The sequence below is a fragment of the Rhinatrema bivittatum genome, chromosome 8, assembly GCF_901001135.1.
Source record: "Rhinatrema bivittatum chromosome 8, aRhiBiv1.1, whole genome shotgun sequence".
Classification (NCBI taxonomy): domain Eukaryota; kingdom Metazoa; phylum Chordata; class Amphibia; order Gymnophiona; family Rhinatrematidae; genus Rhinatrema; species Rhinatrema bivittatum.
Genome location: NC_042622.1, coordinates 235,162,221 through 235,180,916, shown reverse-complemented (window position 1 = coordinate 235,180,916; position 18,696 = coordinate 235,162,221). Strand labels below are relative to the sequence as shown.

The window sequence follows — 18,696 nt, the reverse complement described above, 5'->3', positions numbered from 1 at the left end:
GCACGGCATTGAAGCTGCTGCCAGTAGGAGGGTGCACGGCATTGAAGCTGCTGCCAGTAGGTAAGTTAGGGGGAGGGGGGTGTGCATGAGCGAAGGTTCGCCTAGGTTGTCAAATACTCTTGCACTGGCTCTGGCTGCAGTGGCTCCTTGCAGGACCCTTTCTGTATTGGGGCAAAATTGTGCCGTGAAAGGCAAAATCTGGGCTGGGGGAGTTCTGCACAAATTCTGCATGGCACAGTTGCGCAGAATTCCCCCAGGGAATTTTCGTAAGTGATTTTGTGGAAGGCTGATTGGGAAAGGTTTGTCTTTTTGTGGATGATGACAAAATCTTGCAATAGGGTAAGCACACAAGAAGGTGTGGAAAACAGGAGGGATCTAATGAAGCTTGAGCAATGGTCTAGAGTCTGGCAGCTAAGTTTAATGCTAAAAAAAAAACTGCAGGGTCATGCATTTCAGCTACAAAAACCCAAGGGAGGAGTACAATCTGGAGGTGAAATTCTTCTAAGCACGAAACAAAAGTGAAATCTAGGGGCAGTAGTTTCTGACTATCTTAAGGTGGTGAGCTCTGGGGGCAGTGGTTTCTGATGATCTTAAGGTAGTGAGCTCTGGGGGCACTGGTTTCTGACTATCTTAAGGTAGTGAGCTCTGGGGGCACTGGTTTCTGATGATCTTAAGGTGGTGAGCTCTGGGGGCACTGGTTTCTGACTATCTTAAGGTGGTGAGCTCTGGGGGCACTGGTTTCTGATGATCTTAAGGTGGTGAGCTCTGGGGGCACTGGTTTCTGATGATCTTAAGGTGGTGAGCTCTGGGGGCACTGGTTTCTGATTATCTTAAGGTAGTGAGGTCCGGGGGCACTGGTTTCTGACGATCTTAAGGTAGTGAGCTCTGGGGGCACTGGTTTCTGATTATCTTAAGGTGGTGAGCTCTGGGGGCACTGGTTTCTGATTATCTTAAGGTAGTGAGCTCTGGGGGCAGTGGTTTCTGACGATCTTAAGGTAGTGAGCTCTGGGGGCACTGGTTTCTGATTATCTTAAGGTGGTGAGCTCTGGGGGCACTGGTTTCTGACTATCTTAAGGTGGTGAGCTCTGGGGGCACTGGTTTCTGATGATCTTAAGGTGGCCAAACAGGTGGGTAAGGTGATGGCAAAAAAACAGAAAGATGCTTGGATGTATAGGGAGAGGAATAGTCAGCTAAAAAAAATTCAGGAGTTAATAAACATGTGGATAAAGGTGAACCGGTAGATATAGTATACTTGGATTTTCAGAAGGCGTTTGACAAAGTTCCTCATGAGAGGCTTCTAGGAAAAGTAAAAAGTCATGGGATAGGTGGCAATGTCCTTTCGTGGATTGCAAACTGGCTAAAAGACAGGAAACAGAGAGTAGGATTAAATGGGCAATTTTCTCAGTGGAAGGGAGTGGACAGTGGAGTGCCTCAGGGATCTGTATTGGGACCCTTACTGTTCAATATATTTATAAATGATCTGGAAAGAAATACGACGAGTGAGATAATCAAATTTGCAGATGACACAAAATTGTTCAGAGTAGTTAAATCACAAGCAGATTGTGATAAATTGCAGGAAGACCTTGTGAGACTGGAAAATTGGGCATCCAAATGGCAGATGAAATTTAATGTGGATAAGTGCAAGGTGATGCATATAGGGAAAAATAACCCATGCTATAATTACACAATGTTGGGTTCCATATTAGGTGCTACAACCCAAGAAAGAGATCTAGGTGTCATAGTGGATAACACATTGAAATCGTCGGTGCAGTGTGCTGCGGCAGTCAAAAAAGCAAACAGAATGTTGGGAATTATTAGAAAAGGAATGATGAATAAAACGGAAAATGTCATAATGCCTCTGTATCGCTCCATGGTGAGACCGCACCTTGAATACTGTGTACAATTCTGGTCGCCGCATCTCAAAAAAGATATAATTGCGATGGAGAAGGGCTACCAAAATGATAAGGGGAATAGAACAACTCCCCTATGAGGAAAGACTAAAGAGGTTAGGACTGTTCAGCTTGGAGAAGAGACGACTGAGGGGGGATATGATAGAGGTGTTTAAAATCATGAGAGGTCTAGAACGGGTAGATGTGAATCGGTTATTTACTCTTTCGGATAGTAGAAAGACTAGGGGGCACTCCATGAAGTTAGCATGGGGCACATTTAAAACTAATCGGAGAAAGTTCTTTTTTACTCAACGCACAAGTAAACTCTGGAATTTGTTGCCAAAGAATGTGGTTAGTGCAGTTAGTATAGCTGTGTTTAAAAAAGGATTGGATAAGTTCTTGGAGGAGAAGTCCATTACCTGCTATTAAGTTCACTTACAGAATAGCCACTACCATTAGCAATGGTTACATAGAATAGACTTAGTTTTTGGGTACTTGCCAGGTTCTTATGGCCTGGATTGGCCACTGTTGGAAACAGGATGCTGGGCTTGATGGACCCTTGGTCTGACCCAGTATGGCATTTTCTTATGTTCTTATGCCCCAGTAAATGTTCCTGGAGAGACTTCATTTGGAATCCCATGAACACTTTTGGAGACCGCACCTTCAAAAGAACATAAACTGGATGGAGTTGACCCAGAGGGTGGCTACTAAAATGCTCAGTGGTCTTCATTGTAAAACATATGGGGACAGACTTAAAGATCTAAACCTATATACCCTAGAAAAGAGGCAGTAGGCAGTTGTGGTCCTGGAGTACCAGAAGCACTGGTTTTCAGGATATCTCCAAGGAACATGCCTTGCCTCTATTGTATGCCTATTCCTTGGGGATATCCTTCAAACAGGAGTGTGCAGCACTCTAGGATTGGAGTTGCCTACTCCTGCCCTTGAGGAAAGGCAGGATAGAGGAGATATGATACACGTTTACATACCGCCGAGGCCTCAGTGCAGGCCAGGAATAAGGGGCTGAAAGATTGAGGATGTAAGGCGCTAGACTTGGGAGTAATCTAAGGAAATATTATTAAGAGAGGGTGGAGGATGCATGGAGCGACCTTCCAAGCAGAGGGCAGTGGTAGGGGTCGTAGATTTGAGCATTTGTAAGGTTGGGCAGACTGGACGGGCCGCATGCTCGATTACTGCTGTCAGGTGAAAATGGTGAGCTTTTTGTCAGAGAGCCCCAAAAGATTCCCGTTATGCTTGGTTTGACTGCCTCATTTGCACACCACAGATTGCACCAGTTTAAGGTATAATTCTGGTAGCCAGGACAGTCTTGGGGAAAAAAACTAGTCTTAGGGCACTGTGACCCTTTTTTTTTTAAGGGCCAGCCAGAAAAGGAGTCATAGTACATGGGCTTTTGAGACCGATTCCTTCTGCAGAATACCCTGTACAGCAATTAGTGGGAAATCCTTTTTAGATTGTGAGACACCCTAGCCTCACACCAAAAGAATAAATTCTAAAAGCATTGAAATAAAAGCATCCCCTTATTGCCAGGGAATTGGTTGGTTTGGGAGTTGGATTACCAGTTTGGGAGTTGGATTACCTTTACCAGTGATGTCTTAGAGAGAAACACAGAACACGATGGCAGCTGAAGACCATAAGGCCCCTGTGAGCTGCCCAAATTACTTGCCGCTATGATGTCATAAAACCCGCTGGATCGCTAGCTCTCTAGTGCAGTTTATTCAAAATGCACTTGTCAAGCAGCCTTGATGTTTGCTCACCAGAAGCTGCCTTTGAATGTGAGAGAGGAGTGTGTAAGTAAGGGCTTGCCTTCATGGGACTGGCGAAAAGGACCCAGATCCTTAAGTCCCAGCAAGGCATTTTCAGTCAGTTTGCTCTGTACAGAAGTGTAAGAGACTCGTAACTCTTGTCTTTGTGTATTTTTTTTGCTTTTTGTCTTGCGTGTTCTGAAAGAGGTGATGGTGCTGTTTGAAAATGTGGTGGTGGTTCTGAGTGTGGCCCAAAAGAAAGATGCACGTTTTATCTAAGGGCAGTGTAAACCTGTATCCTGCAAAAACATTCTAGCACCAGGTATCTGTTCTTGTACTATGGTCCTTATTTGTGTCTGCACCTTTTTCTTGTTTATAGATTGTGCTGTGAACGTCCACAAAACCTGTAAGTCACTACTGACAGACTGCAGCGGCGGCAGCAGCAGCAAACTCAAGGCAGGTTCTTCCTTTCAGTTTTATTTTTTGGCTTCCAGAAATGGAAAGAAAATCTAATTATTTTGCAGTTTGTACTGTCTGATAGGCTCTGTGGCAGACAATGCATCAGGATCGTCGCTGATTGCCGGCAAAAATGAGCACTAATGGAAATGACTGTGCCGGTCGGCTCCAAGGTGCTTTTTATATATATATTTTTTTGCGCTTAATGTTAGAAAAAGGAACCAAATAAACCAGAAGCCAGAGCTGACCGGTGCATAATCCTTAAGCCATATTGTTCATTATAATAAGTCTTACAACAGGCTGGAAAATGAAGGCCATAGGATTGCTAACGTTCTTTTACGTGCATGTACTCTGGTGGTCATAAAATCAATTATCATTCTCAGCAGGTCTTATTTAGCAAAATCCCTAATTCAGATTAAGTGGGTGTTGGCTCTGTGATGTGTGCTTTTTTTAATTTTAAAAGATCTGGGGCAGGCTTCGGCTTGCTCTGCACCGTGCCAGCCTCTGGGAGCCCTCACTGTGCATCCCTGCTCCTCACTGTGCATCCCTGCTCCTCACTGTGCATCCCTGCTCCTCTCTGTCTTTCTCAAGGCTTCTCCCCCCCAAGTGCCTCCGTACTAAGAGCTCCATGCATGACCGGACATGATGATGCAGAAGGACAGCGACGCGTGGCTCTTTCAGCAGAGAGCTGAGCCCTGGAGTTGTGCGAGGTTGCTGTTCATTTCCCTTTGAGCCATAAAACTGGACTTTTTTGTTTTTAACTTGAGGGATGTCAGAAGCATTGTTATGTCTTGAGATCGCTACACCCTGAAGAGACCATAGATTCAGAAGGAGGAATCTAAACTGTAATAAAACCTTCCCAGCCTCTCAGTATTGAAGACTTTGAATATTGGTTTCCAGTTCTGGTTGCAAACTGGTAACAAAGCTGTGGCAAAATGTTGTGGGGTTGGGTTTTTGTATTTTTTTTGTGATTTGTTTGGTTTTTTTTTTCTTTCATAGCAAAAGGATTTGCAGTACCGGCCTAGCGGATCTCCTCAAAGTTCCTCAAACTGTTTCTACCAAGGTTTGTACGATTAGAGATTTTTGTTCAGATAATGTTGGTTCCACTCACGGAGAGTTCTAGGAACGTTATCAACCCTCACCCCATATCCCCCATCCTCCCTTGTCTCTGAATGGGTTTCCTTTGCCCCTACAATCTCTTTCAAATGACATTGTTTGCCTTTAAAGGGAAAAGGCATCTATGGAGCATCGGGGCCTAGGAATGCTTCCCAGTTCAGCTTGCTGTGGGATATCTTCTCTGTTTTGATGATAGCATCCTACCAAATTATCAGAGGACCATAGTGATAGGTTTTAGGAAGAACTTTCTAACTAGACGGGCAAGCTTGATTGTTGGAAGTGTTTCAAGGACAGATAAGACACATCTGTCCGGGATGATACTGGTGTGATGGCTCCTTCCTGGAGACAGCCGGGGTTGAACGCTGGTGAACAGAAGGCAGTATTCTGATCTCTCTTCAGCTACTCCTATTGATACCCTATATAAATGACCAAATGACCATACAAACGCCCCAATATAACGCTGTTTATGGTAATCTTTATTTAATATACCAATTTTCTATAAAAGCCAAATAATGTACGTTAAGGCAAATATTATATTCAAAAATTACAATTGTAATACAATAGAAATACAAATAAAAAAAAATATATAAAAACCTGAAGCCTATGTGTAAAAGATGAAAATTCTTAGTAAAATGTAATAAAATAGAAAACCAAAGTCATAAACTAAAAACTCTAAAATGACACATTAATCCTGAAACATCTCAGCAAATAACCAGGCCTTGACAAGTTTCCTAAATTTCAAATAATTCTTTTCTACTACAAATTTAATGAAAGTGAATTCCACAGTAAAAGGTGCCTGATGGTGAAACGCTGTCATCCTTGTGTGTTCTGACCCACTTTCTCCCGGTGAGGGGGGCCAGAAAAGTTCTCATTGAGAGGATTGACAGGGAACTAGTAAACTGTTTAAATAAACGGGTACTCCTCTAAATACTGTCCTCTGTGTAAGAGTAAGAAGTTTAAAAACTGCTCTGGCTCCTACTGGAAGCCAGTGAAGTTCTTTAAGAAGCAGAGTGAATTGCCGAAACTTCGAAACCCCAAAGCTTACTCCAGTGGCAGTATTGTAAAGTAATTGCAGTCGCCTCAAAGGAGCTGCGGCACATAAGAGCACAGGTAACCGTTACGAGCTCTGACTTTCCCCAACTATGGTTGGGAAAAACACATGGGGTAGATTTTAATAAAGTACGCCCACCAGATTTTAATAGATACGTGCGTAGCCGCGTGTATCCTTTAAAATCCGAGGTCGGCGCGCTCAAGGCTGCGCAAAATCGCCAGCCTGCGCACGCCGAAATCAGAGCGGCCTTGGAGGGAACTTTCTTACCCACTACCTTTGTTGGCAAAGTTACGCCTGCCGGCGCGCGATTCCCTGGCCCAGGAGCAGTTTCGGAGGCCTCGGCCGCGCCTCTGAAACTCCCCGGGCCGGAACCACGCCCGTGGCCCTGCCCCCGGATGATGCACTGCTGCGACACGCCCCCCGACACATCCCCCAGGAAAGCCCCGGGACTTACGCGCGCCGCCGAGCCTATTCAACATAGGCTCGGCGCGCGCAGGGGGAGCTTGGGGCAGGTTTTCGGGGGGAGGGGGGGCGTACGCGCGTATCCCTTTGAAAATCTGCCCCTAACTTTGTTAGGTGGGAATCTGATTCGACGTTGATAAAGCCCTATCAAGGTTAATACCTAGAACTTTAACAACTCCCACTAAAGACGCCTCGGTACCCTTCGTTTTGGGAGCCAGCTTATCAGTCTCTGAGGGGTAGATTATTAAAAAGCCGCAATATTCAGCAACTTATCTGGCTAAATCTAACTGGGTAACTCTTTATCCAGCTAGAATTTAGCCAGATATGTCCGGGACATTCCTGGGGTGGGCGGTGGGTGTTCTGGGGAGGAGCAGAGTTAGCCGGTGAACCTAACCAGCTAACGCTGACCACACTGGAGGCGGGTCTAAAGTTAGTCGGATATACATATCTGGCTAACATTTAAGATAGCTGGGTATATTCAGTGGCACTGCCACGCTAAATACACCGATCTGATTAACTCAACTGGATATCTGGTTAAAACTTATCTAGCCGCTCAGCGGCTGAATATGTACCCCTGAGTGCCTAGAAAGCCATATGTCCTCTGACCAATGCGGATTGACCTTTAGATTGTGATTGAACAGCCAGGAAGCTAGTGCATCAAGACAGTCGTTACATTTAAAAAATATTGCTTTTGGGATCTATAAAAAAAGAAATGACTTGTATACCATCTGCATAACAAACACTACTGAAGCCAAACCCTTGAATTAAGGTGGCTAAAGAAGCTGAAAACAAAAGAAAAACTAACTGGGAGAGCGCCAAACTCTGGGGCACCCCCACAAGTCGAGCGAGTCTGTTCAGAAATGCAATCACCCCGTCTAGCCTGAAAGAAAAGTCGCAAACCACTTCAAAACTGTCCCCGTGATTCTCAAGTCACCTAACCCTCTGCACCTTTTTGGAAGGTAAATTCAGACTTTATCTGTGAGCTGGCCACAGAACAGTTTTAGCAGGAGCAGGTCCATCGCCATGTGCGAGTGAGGGATAACGCTGGTTAATTATGTTCAAATCCTCCTGGAAAGTAATATTTTATCCTAGCAGACACCAGAAAATCAAAATATGTCCAGAATAGCAATAAAGCTTAGCTAGGCACCTCCAAAAGAGCGAACTTTAATCTCCAGGTGGATTTTCCTCCGTGATTTTGAGCCCTTGGTATCCTTTCATTGACTTGACGTTGCATTCCTAATGTGAGCTGTTCACATTAGTAACTTCCCCAAGAACACGAGGGAAGTGGGATTAGAGCCCTGGTTATCAGCCCACTCCTTCTCTGGTTTCTTCTTGTTTTGATTTTTTTCCCCACTGTTAATTCATTTTGCAGCACTAAAATTAAACCAAAAACATACGTAAAGATATCTGCATTTGCCAAATTATTTTTCATGTATTTTTCAAATAAAATATCCCTTTATTGTTCAATTACGTTTCAGGGGAAATGGAGGGAAATGTAGCTTTACCCCATTGGTATTCTCCCACCCTCCTCTGGAGCCTGGTATGCATGCACTCCTCTCTCCCCCAGCTGGGACCCCTCCTCTCTTTACTTAGTGGGGGTGGGGAGGGCTGAGATTGTGGCAGCCTCGGCCCAGCCAGGGGCTGGAAATTAGGCACAAGGTCGTGCACGTGAAAACTGCTGCTGCTGCTGGTCCCTTAGAAAGGTCTCTGAATTGGCAGAGAGAATACATCCATGGGCTTTCCTTTTTCAGTGTATGGCAGATATGAGCTTCTGTTAAAAGAAAACAAACTCCATGCTGTACCTGAACTCTTCCCACCAGTATTTAGAATCTCCCGATAAGTCAGAATCCTTCCTGTAATCATTTTACAACTGTGAAGGCTTGGCATTATTTCTCAATTTTTGTTTGTTTTATGAAATATGGTTGTGTATAAATGAGGGAAGGATTCTGGAGCCATCTCTATGGTCACTGGGAGGAAAAAAGACAAAAGTCACATTAACCTAATGGCAAACAGAAATGCAATCCAGCATGCATGCAGAACGTTCCTGGTTTCAAAACTCATGGCCCTCTTTTGTTGGTTTTTTTTGTTTTCTTTACCAAAATATACCATTTTTCTAGAAACTGATTTCAGTTGTAACTTTTTTTTTAATATTTTATTTTTGTGTGTTCATGTTGCTGCTGCCTCCTCTTCTCCTTTACTGGCTCGTTCTGGTAAGATCCAGAAAACAGAATGCTGTCCTAAAAACTAGATGATTTAAAAAAAACTCCTGACGCAGAGCATTGGGAGCTTTTGCGTTAACAGTTCCAGTCTTGTCAGAGACCTGAAAATGGATAGCAGAGGTTGGCAGCAGGGGGCTTATCGATCCTCCTGTACTTTATTCAGGGCAAAGTGACACAAGACAGATGAAATAAAAACACAGGACAAAAGAGAGCAGAGCTGAGAGGAGGAGGCGGCGGGCCGGCCAGTGGCTCACTGACTGCCAGAGCTGGCTTTGGTTCCTGACTTAGGCTTTCTGGTCCTCTGCAGATCTTTAGCCACCACTCGGCAGCATCACCTAGTGGCCGGACTTGGGGAGGGTTCATTGTAGCCAGGGTTCCCAAGGGAAGCAGCAGCCTTTGGTCACTTCCAGCTCAGAGTTGAAAGGGGGATATAAAAACTGAGATTTCCACCTCTCTTCCCTGATGGCACTGTAGCCGATTGAGCTGAAAGACCAGAGGATTAGGAGGAAAGTTTGCAGGTAGAAAAATAATCGATAGGAGGGAAACCAAATTCCCTCTGTTCATCAGTGTTCCTTTTTGAAATCCAATCGACGGTGATGCCAAATCTTATCTGTGTGATATAAACCAAATAGGCCAGAGGGTGCCTAATAAAATGGTCAGAGGTCTTCATCACACAGCATATTGGGACAGACTTAAAAGTCTGAAACGTGGAAAGACAAAAGGAGATAGGATAGAAACATTTAAAATGCTTTCAAGGTCTCGCTGCACAGGCGGTGCACCTCTTTCAATGAAAAAATGGGCTCTGAAACAAAGGGACATGGGATGAGAGTGAAGGAGAGCAGACAGAGGAGGAATCTAAAGGAATATTTCTTTACAGAAAGGGCAGTGGATGCATGCAACAGCCTCCCAGACCAGGACAGAAAGCATGGAACAAGCCCAGGGGGATCTCTAAGGGAGAGGAAGGGACTGAAAAGTAGATGTCCGTCACGTTTCCATGAAGGGAGAGGAAGGGACTGAAAAGTAGATGTCCGTCACGTTTCCATGATGGGCATTTCAGATTCTGGAAACATTTTAACACGGAATCGTTACTCCTCACTCTATCCGACCACCTCCTCAGAGGCATGGGCCAAGGTCACAGCTACATTCTCGCCCTCCTCGATATCTCCTCTGCCTTTGACACCATTAGGCATAACCGCCTCCTTGTCCACCTAGAAAACATTGGCATCACAGGCCTTGCCCTTGCCTGATTCAAATCCTGTCTCTCAAACAGAAAGTTCTCAGTTAAAATTGGAGACTCCATATCTTCCTCTCACCCTTTGCAACAAGGTGTCCCACAAGGCTCATCACTTTCATCAACCCTATTCAATATCTACCTGACCCCTCTATGCCAGCTCCTCTCTGACCTTAACCTCAAGTTCTGTCTATATGCCGATGATGTTCAGATAATTATACCTATCCACAGCTCTATATCTGAAGCGCTAAGCCATTGGGAGAACTGCCTATCAGCCATTAACTCACTGCTCACCAACCTCCACCTTGCTCTCAACACCAACCAAATCGAACTCCTGCTTATCTCCTCCCCCTCTCCCCTCTCCCCCCCCCCCCCCTTATCCAGTGATCCCAAGCTCAACATTACCACCTCTCAACCATCTGTAAGAGATCTTTGAGTTCTCCTCGATCAACAATTAAGCATGAAGAAATACGTTAACTCCATTCTTAAGGAAGGTTTTTTCAAGCTTAATATCTTAAAATTGAAACCCTTGCTATACACCCAAGACCTCCGCACAGTGATCCAAGCCACCATTACCACAAAATTGGGATTACTGTAACGCCCTGTTCCTGGGGCTCCCATACTCTGCGATAAAACCGCTACAGATGCTGCAGAATGCTACTTGCACGAATCCTCTCAAATACCCGCAAATGTGAACACATTACCCCCCATCCTCAAAGAGCTGCACTGGCTCCCGATTCTCTCCCCTATCCACTACAAAACTCTCTGACCATTATACATTAAATCCCTCCATGTTCACAACTCTAACTGGCTCGACTCCCATTTAACCCTTACCAATCTACCAGAACTGCCAAGAAAGGTACCCTAATCGTACCCTCACTTAAAACAGTCCGCCTCTCCTTCACACGTGACCGCGCCCCTCACAATTGGCTGGCCCGTCCCTTTGGAACGCTCTTCCCCCCACCCCGCACCTCGAACCATGCACCATCAAATTCAAGAAGAAATTAAAAACCTGGTTATTTAAATGTGCTTTCCCAGAATAGTTCCTCCTCTCACAATGCCCTCCCATGCACTGCTACTGTATGATACATTCCCCCCCCCCCCCCCATGTTAAGATTTCTCAAAGTTTACCTCTTGTTGTTGTTTACCTCTCATTCTACGCTGCTCTTAAGTTATCCCCTCCCCAGTTCCTTCTCCCTGTTATTATGTAATTTCAGACCAACTGTTCTTATGTAAGCCGGTATGATGTCCCTACGAATACCGGTATATAAAAGCCAATAAAATAAAATTTAAGAAGGGTGTAAGACTTTTTTTTTTCCTGACTGGGTCATGTGGTAAAGTGTTACTCTGGTGACTTAACCTGGGGGTGAGGATTCAAAACTACAAAGCAGGCCAGGAATATAGCAATTGTGTAACATAGTGGCTGGCTAACCTCATCCAGTCAACCTGGTTATGTCCACACTGCTAGGAATGCATATCAGCAGCTTGCAAGGTCGCTCTCCTTGCCCAAGGCAGTTTTTGTTGTCTTGCTTATCTTGAGGCCGACGCAATAAGGTGCGTTGGTGTCAGAATGCACAATTTATTTATCAGTTGTGCACAGACTTTACTGCCAATGCAGCAGGGACTTATGCGCGCACACAGAACGTGCACACGACAGTATGCATGTAAGGTGGGGCCTGGCCCGGAAATTCCCATGCTAACGATGGCATTGCCCATTACCTGCCGGTGCAGAGAGGTGCGCTGGCTTACCCCGTGCTTTCTCAGCACCGGAACCTGAGTGGCTTTCAGCACCGCGCCCAGGCCATGGCCGTTTTATAGCACACGTGCACGTGTTATAAAATAGTCTGGCCACGTGCGTGCCCCCGCCATTTCCAGTTTACCAGTTCAACAGGTCCTGCAACCCCCCCCCCCAGTTACCCCAGACCCTTTAAACCCCTCGGACATGGCTCATTTTTTTTATGTTGTAACTTGCACATCATCCATAGCAAAAGGAAAGTTATGCAGCAGGGGGGGGGCCTTGTCGTGCACCGGGACACACAAGTATTTGTGCGCACATTTCTGGCTCACGCTTTTAAAATCTGCCCTGCGTGCGCAAGCCTGACTTATTCACACATCCCCTAATCAGTGCACACGCCGGGCTTTTAAAATTCACCTTTACTCTGCCTCAGACTAGGGGTTAAAAGTTCACTAGGAAGCTGGAGTCCTAGTGCCCAGTAGAAAACACGATTCTGTACAGAAAGCAATTTTTGTGTGCATGATTTGTGCACATAAACCGTGTTTTCTGCACATTTAAATATGAGTTATGCACATAAAATCATGTTTTGTGTGTTAAGCCTTTTTTGGGGCACATTTTGTGGTTTGTGCACATTTTTAAAATCATGATGCATTAGTATACTATTAGCTTACTGCATTGGGAGTTAAAAAAAAAATATATATATTTAGCTTGAGCAGTAAGAAATGGTGTGCTGAATTTCAGCATACAGCTTTAATGCTTAGCTTTTTGCATTGGCCCCTTTTCTATCATCTTGGGTAGAAGAGCAGATTGGGTAGAATTTCTCCCACTTGGCTCACACTCAGCACCCTTCCCACTTCTAACCGTAAATAGATACCAGGACTAGTGTAGCCATTGCCCAAACGTCCAACCTGCCAGACAAACCCGGCTATGTAAGCTCCTAGGACTTCTAGTTATTACTGTACTCGCAGCCTGCCAGACAGACCCCGCTGCTAATTGAATTCTGGCATTGCAGCTCATGCAACGGTTGCCAGAACATCTTAGGTTCCTTGTGCATTTGAAATCCTACATTTCCGGCCTAAGGGCCAAGGTGTGTAAAGTTTTATTTTGGGCAAAACAAAAAAAATGAAATCCTGCAGGAAGGTTCTGAATTGCATCGTGAGCCTGTTCTGATTTAGGCATTTCATCGTAGTTCAAAAGCAGGGCCTGACTAGAAATGTTTGGTTTACCGGTGCTGCTGTGTGTCAGAGCACTGGTGGATGGCCAGGGAAGATCCCATCGGACTTTAGATTTGCGGATGCCTATCTGGGTTTTGTTGTTCCCGTCGTCTGCTTTATGTAAGCATCTTTGTTCACTGAAAGGGATACAGAGGGGTCAGTGTGTTCTCGCAGCAGCCTGTTTTGAAGGTTGCAGCTGTCCGAGTTGCTTGAGCCCAGCACCAGTGAATGCTTAGGAAAGGGGGGGTAAGGATGGATCGCCTGCATCCCCTCCCCTCCCCTGCCAGGGTGGCCGAGGATGATAAGCAGACGGCCAGCAATTTGAAATCCCAGCAGGGCACGGGGTTGGTGCAAATTACATACAAGGCGTGCTCTGCTGGCAGCTTTAACCCCGCGGGGTGTGGGCAGAGGGCTCCATTAGGAGAGTGTTGGGGTCCCCTCCCTTCAGGGATCTCTCTTTTTTGCAAAAATGAAAACGTGCTGTTCCATGGTGGCAGTGAAACAAAGATGCCTTGGGTGCACTTTGCTGTTTTATCATTCCTCTGGTATATGGTAACTGGGACTTTGTGGGCTGCAGTCCATTCAGAATTATCCAGAGAAGACGCAGGCGAGTGCTCAGAACTCCATCTGTAGAAGGGACCCCTGCGTTCTCGAACGTTCCTGTATGTCACCCTCAGGATAATGCTTTTGTAAAAGGTCTTGCAGCCCGGGAAAGTTCTGGTTTTCTCTAGAATCCCCCACAGCTTTGATGACCAACCGATATTTATATGTATGCACTTCTCAGCTTTACTGTTTGCGATCAAGTTTCTTTGGCTGTTTTCCTGTCAGTGGACTTTTGGATTATATAAGAGCTTGTGCTCTTAGAGTTGTTTGCCGTGATTGATTGACAAAGTGATGCTTCTTTGACCCAGTTGGATCTGGAAGCCAACGTAAAAGAAGGGGGAGGATGGAAAACCAGGCAACTAATACTTGAATTAAAATAGGGCAACCCCCCCCCTAAAAAAAAAAGTGTTCTGTATCTTATTTGAGGAATAAAAATGTTTGTGTGAGATTTTCCAGCGCTTTGCCTCCTGGAACGGCACTGCTGCCTGTTTCGGAGGCATTGCGTGTGTGTGTTTGAATATTGCACTGCCGTCAGCTGGGCAATATTCACAGAAACCACACGGGGTGTTTCTGTGGTAGCCCTTTCCAAGCCCTGGCTTCAGCTTTCGGCGGGTCTTCTGCTCGTTGGCGAGAGAGCGCTTCTTGGCTGCAGTCCAGTTTTGTGTTAAGTGACTCTCCTGAAGCAGGGTCTTAATAAACTGCACAGCAGGAACGAGGGCTCGACTTGTCACACCTGCTGCTGCAGCCAATACAGCACATTACGTGGCAACCCAGAAGCCCTTCTAGAAAATTCATAAGGTTAGCACATATATATATATATATATACATATACACACACGAAAGAAAAAGTGCATTCGCTGCAGACAGCACTCAGGTCGTTCGAATGCGCAGACTTGGGTAGAGGCAGCTAGTTAAGCATGGGGAACGCACGAAGCAGTGAGACCCACGCCACGCTGCCAGCTCCGTCAGGACTGTCCATTTACAGGTCCTTCTCCAGGAAGTGGGACAGGCATGTGGGTTTGGAAAAAGAGCTGCTGACTTTTAAGATCTTCTCTGTGCTGCGCCAGGATGCCCAGGCTCGGCTGGGGGCCGGATCCCACCGGCCCCCCGCTCACTTTCTCACCACCAACTCTGCCGCTTTTGCCTCCGTAGCCTCGCCTGCAAAGGAGCAGCCCCGGCTTGCACAACCAGGAGCTGATGGCGCCCCAGGCCTGGCCCGGGCCCTCGGCATGACGCTCTCCCAGAGGGGGTTCTCTCAACTCGGGTTGAATTCAGTGGCAAACCTCAACAGATTCGGGTAAGTCGGCTCACCTCGGCCTCCACCAAACCTTTCACCCTGCCCCAGCTGTGGAGCATTATCTGTTGCATAAAATAGCCAAACAAATGTTTAACTCTTTTTTTTTTTTTTTTTTTTATAGTTTTTGAATGCCAATAATGATCACAGTACTTTTGTATTTTTTAATAATGTTCCCTCAGGCTGGCCCTGTGATGAACGCAGACCATAACTCTGCTCCCAGTTTGTGGGAGTGGGGGAAGGGACCACCTGGAGTTGAGCGTGACATGGAGGGGGAGAGATCGTAACTGCCGCTATTGTAGCACAAGAGCTGTGCTGAAGGGGGGGGGGGTGGGGAAGGCTTTCTCTCCCCCTCTGCTAGCAAGGGTACCAGGATTGCCCCAGGCATGCTGTGTGTGATGGGATGGGGGAAAAACCGCTCTCTACACCAAGAATTAATTGATGCTTGCTCTTCCTGCTTAAATTCAGGCCCGTGAGTTGCTGGTTACATTTGGAACGTATCAGTACTTTCAATGTTTCATTGTTTTGTTTTGTATTACTTTTTCTCACTGGGCCTTCTCACATCAGCGTTTCCTATTTTTTCACCTCCAAGCACCTTAATCCTGTGTCCACAAACTCCCAACTGATAGGATCACATGTCTGCCTTTCTGCATTGGGAGGCTGGTGGAAGGTGGGATTAGAATCAGAGTCCACAGGATTCACAGCGCTAACCATCCAGTTACCCTCTTAGTGCACACTTCGGCTGCTAGATGACGGTCAGCATGGCAGCACCCTGGCTCTGCACCATCGTCACATCTCTTGTTTAACATCAAACGTTTGTGTCTTACCTCAGGAATGAGGGCAATCGCAAAATAAGGTGGTATAATCTGGTGCGCTCCAGCTGCTGGAAGAGTCATTAGCAATAATCCTTTTCCAGCTGCAGTGTAAATGCTCGGGTTTGTAATCGGGCAGTGCTTGCTCAGCCAGAAATAGAAGCACCGCCTCAGACTGTGACGCTGCCGTTTTTGAGGGGGTTCTGGCTTGTTGGCGTTGTACTTTAGCATCTCCTGCTCTGACTGGGGTTCCCCTGAAGACGCTGTGGTCCAAGCTTTTCCCCTATGTGATGTAGCTCATATAAGGAGTAGGAGGAACCCCCCCACCCCCGATCAGTGTGGTAACCCAGTGGAGACCTGCCCTCCCCCCCTACACTGCTCACTGCCCTTTAGCACAGGAGAGGTGGGCAGGAGGAGCCAAACCAGAGGATCCCCCCCCCCCCCGCACCGTCTCCCCTCCACAGCTCAGCCATCATGGTGACCGTCCCTGCTAAGAGGTGCCAGACTGGAAGCGGATACACTTGCTCCCCGAGTCCCACCTGAGGTGTGTCACTTTTTTTATGCTTCAGCCTCCAAATATGTTAGTTTGGTACCCGTCGCAAGCAACAACTCCACAAACAAAGTACATTTCAATATACCTTAAAAAAAAAAAAAATGACAATGTAAATGACAATTGAATTGTTTCTTTGGCCAAACTCTCTGTGCATTGTCTTCTCTCCTCTGTCTTTCCTGCTGGTTACATCCTTGCTCTTCTGCACCCTCTCCCCTGTGCAAGCCATTGTCCACCCTCGACATACTGGCCTTTTGTTCACATGCCTTGCTTTGCTCTCTGCTCTCCCTAGCTGGTGTAAGAGTCTAAACTTTCCTTTTAGCCTTAAAAAAAAAAAACAAAACTCATACACATACTCGTTTTAGAGTTCTTTTGCTGCTTGGAGCACAATTGATATCCCCTATTCACCGGTAACACTGCTGTTATCTAAGCCAGAAGGATGAATGGGGTACTCGGTCATGTCAGAATTCCAGCTTGTGATGTCACTGACACACCACAAATGGTGTCTCCCCCAGTAATTAAAAAAAAAAAATAATAAAGGTGATGCTGTAAGGAAACCCAGAAACATTTGGTGCTTTTCAGTTTTCTCCATTTTTTATTTATTTATTTATATATTTTTTTTTAGACAAACCACAGGAGAGATGGATGAAACAGACTCAGTCTCTGGTTTTGTCAGATCCAGGCAGACCTCGGATGATAACCTCTCGCTTGCCTCTTCGACCACAGAGTCTGTTTTTGTGGAAGGTAGAGACCACCTTGGATCTGTTGGAAGTGGGCATTTAAGCTGGGATTGGGGAGGCAGACAGCTTGCTCCTTCTTTTCTGTTGTTTTGTAAGATTGCTATTTGCATTTAGAAGGCACAGATTAAATATCAACATGCATAGCTTATTTTGCATGGAGTCAGGGGCCAGCATTTCAAGCTTTCCTACAACTTCCAGAGACCTTCCACTGGTGTGTCTTTAATTTAAGATGTATGTTTTCAATCGAGTGTTGTGACCATGGATTTTTCTTTATGAAAATAAAAAAATTTAGATTCACATTATGCCTCCCTGAGAAATGAACTTGAAATAGATGCCCAGGACTTTGAGGCTGAATCTTGGAGCATCGCAGTGGAGCCTTCGTATGCCAAGAAACAGAAGAAGGAAGTCATCAAAAGACAAGACGTTGTATACGGTAAGAGGCATCCTCCTGTGATCTTGTCCTCTGTCTTCTCCACTCTTTATCTGTGAGACAGATTTCTGCACAGATGGGCCTTGAGAGAGCGCAGATGTCAGAAACAATGTTGATACAAAATGCTTAAAGAAGGAAGGATCTTTTGTGGAGAACTTTATAGATGCTCCATTCTGTCCCCACTTCCTCCCCCCTCTTTGTTTTTAATGGGAAAGGAGGGTGTTTGTGGTAAGGAGAGAGCTGCTGGAAGGGAAAACATGGGCCTCTTCTTGTTTTGATCAGAATTTACATTCCCTGTACATACCCGGATCAGTCCAGACGCCTGGGCTCATACATCCCTGCCAGCAGGTGGAGACAGAGAAAAACTTGACTGACACTGCTACATAAACCCCAGTGCCACCTGCAGTTTCTCAGTATTTTCTCTGTCTCTAGCAGGTGACACAGGGTGCTAAACCTGCAGTTCTGCTGGGGTTTTTTCTTTAACACGTTTTCTTTTGAGCCTTCCTCCCGGGGATTATTTATTTTCTCTCATTAGGATTCCTTGTGGGTCCTACCCCGTCCGGTAGAGGCGGACGGGCCGGGGGTTGTTACCCTTTTGTGAGCCCGTCTGTGCGCCCATGGTGTGTACATCTGGTTGTCCAGATCCCTCCTTCATGAGGCCGTCTGGGCAGCTGCGGGCTCCCCGGGAATTTTTTCGTTCCCCTATGACTGAAACTACCTGTTCTTTTAGTCATGTTTTTCTTAGCTCTGTGTTTTTTCGATAAAGTTGGAACGAGCCGGAGACAAATGTGGTGGACCCTCTCCCACTCTTCCCGATGGTGCGGGAACCGCCACCAAAATGGCCGCCGTTCCCGTGCCTTTGGAGGAAGAACTAGCACCCCAGACAGAGCAGCGGCCAAAAATAGCCGCCGAATGACAGGAACAGCAATGCCGCTTTGCGGGCGGAGGAGCCCTCCCCGCCCTCTGAGCAAGGAGCGCAAAGACCGGCCCTGTTAAGACGCGACCGCGCCGAGCCACAGACTTGGCACGCGGTACCTCGGGTCATGCTGAGGGGAGGGCAAGCAGCTCCTTGCTCAGAGGGCGGGGAGGGCTCCTCCGCCCGCAAAGCTGCCGTCTGCCAGAAAAAAAAAATAT

General features: G+C 46.2%; 1 protein-coding gene across 2 annotated transcripts in view; it reads left to right on the top strand.

The window, feature by feature from the left end:
* Positions 1–18,696, top strand: part of ARHGEF18 (Rho/Rac guanine nucleotide exchange factor 18) — a 352,051-nt gene that overhangs the window by 232,689 nt on the left and 100,666 nt on the right. The window contains exons 11-15 of one of the 2 annotated variants that reach the window (XM_029614138.1): positions 4,029–4,105; positions 5,105–5,168; positions 14,889–15,033; positions 17,018–17,136; positions 17,425–17,565. In XM_029614138.1, coding sequence (XP_029469998.1) covers positions 4,029–4,105; positions 5,105–5,168; positions 14,889–15,033; positions 17,018–17,136; positions 17,425–17,565 — 546 coding nt within the window. Of the gene's footprint in view, positions 1–4,028; positions 4,106–5,104; positions 5,169–14,653; positions 15,034–17,017; positions 17,137–17,424; positions 17,566–18,696 lie in introns of those variants that run through there. The other variant, XM_029614139.1, reaches the window with a different exon arrangement.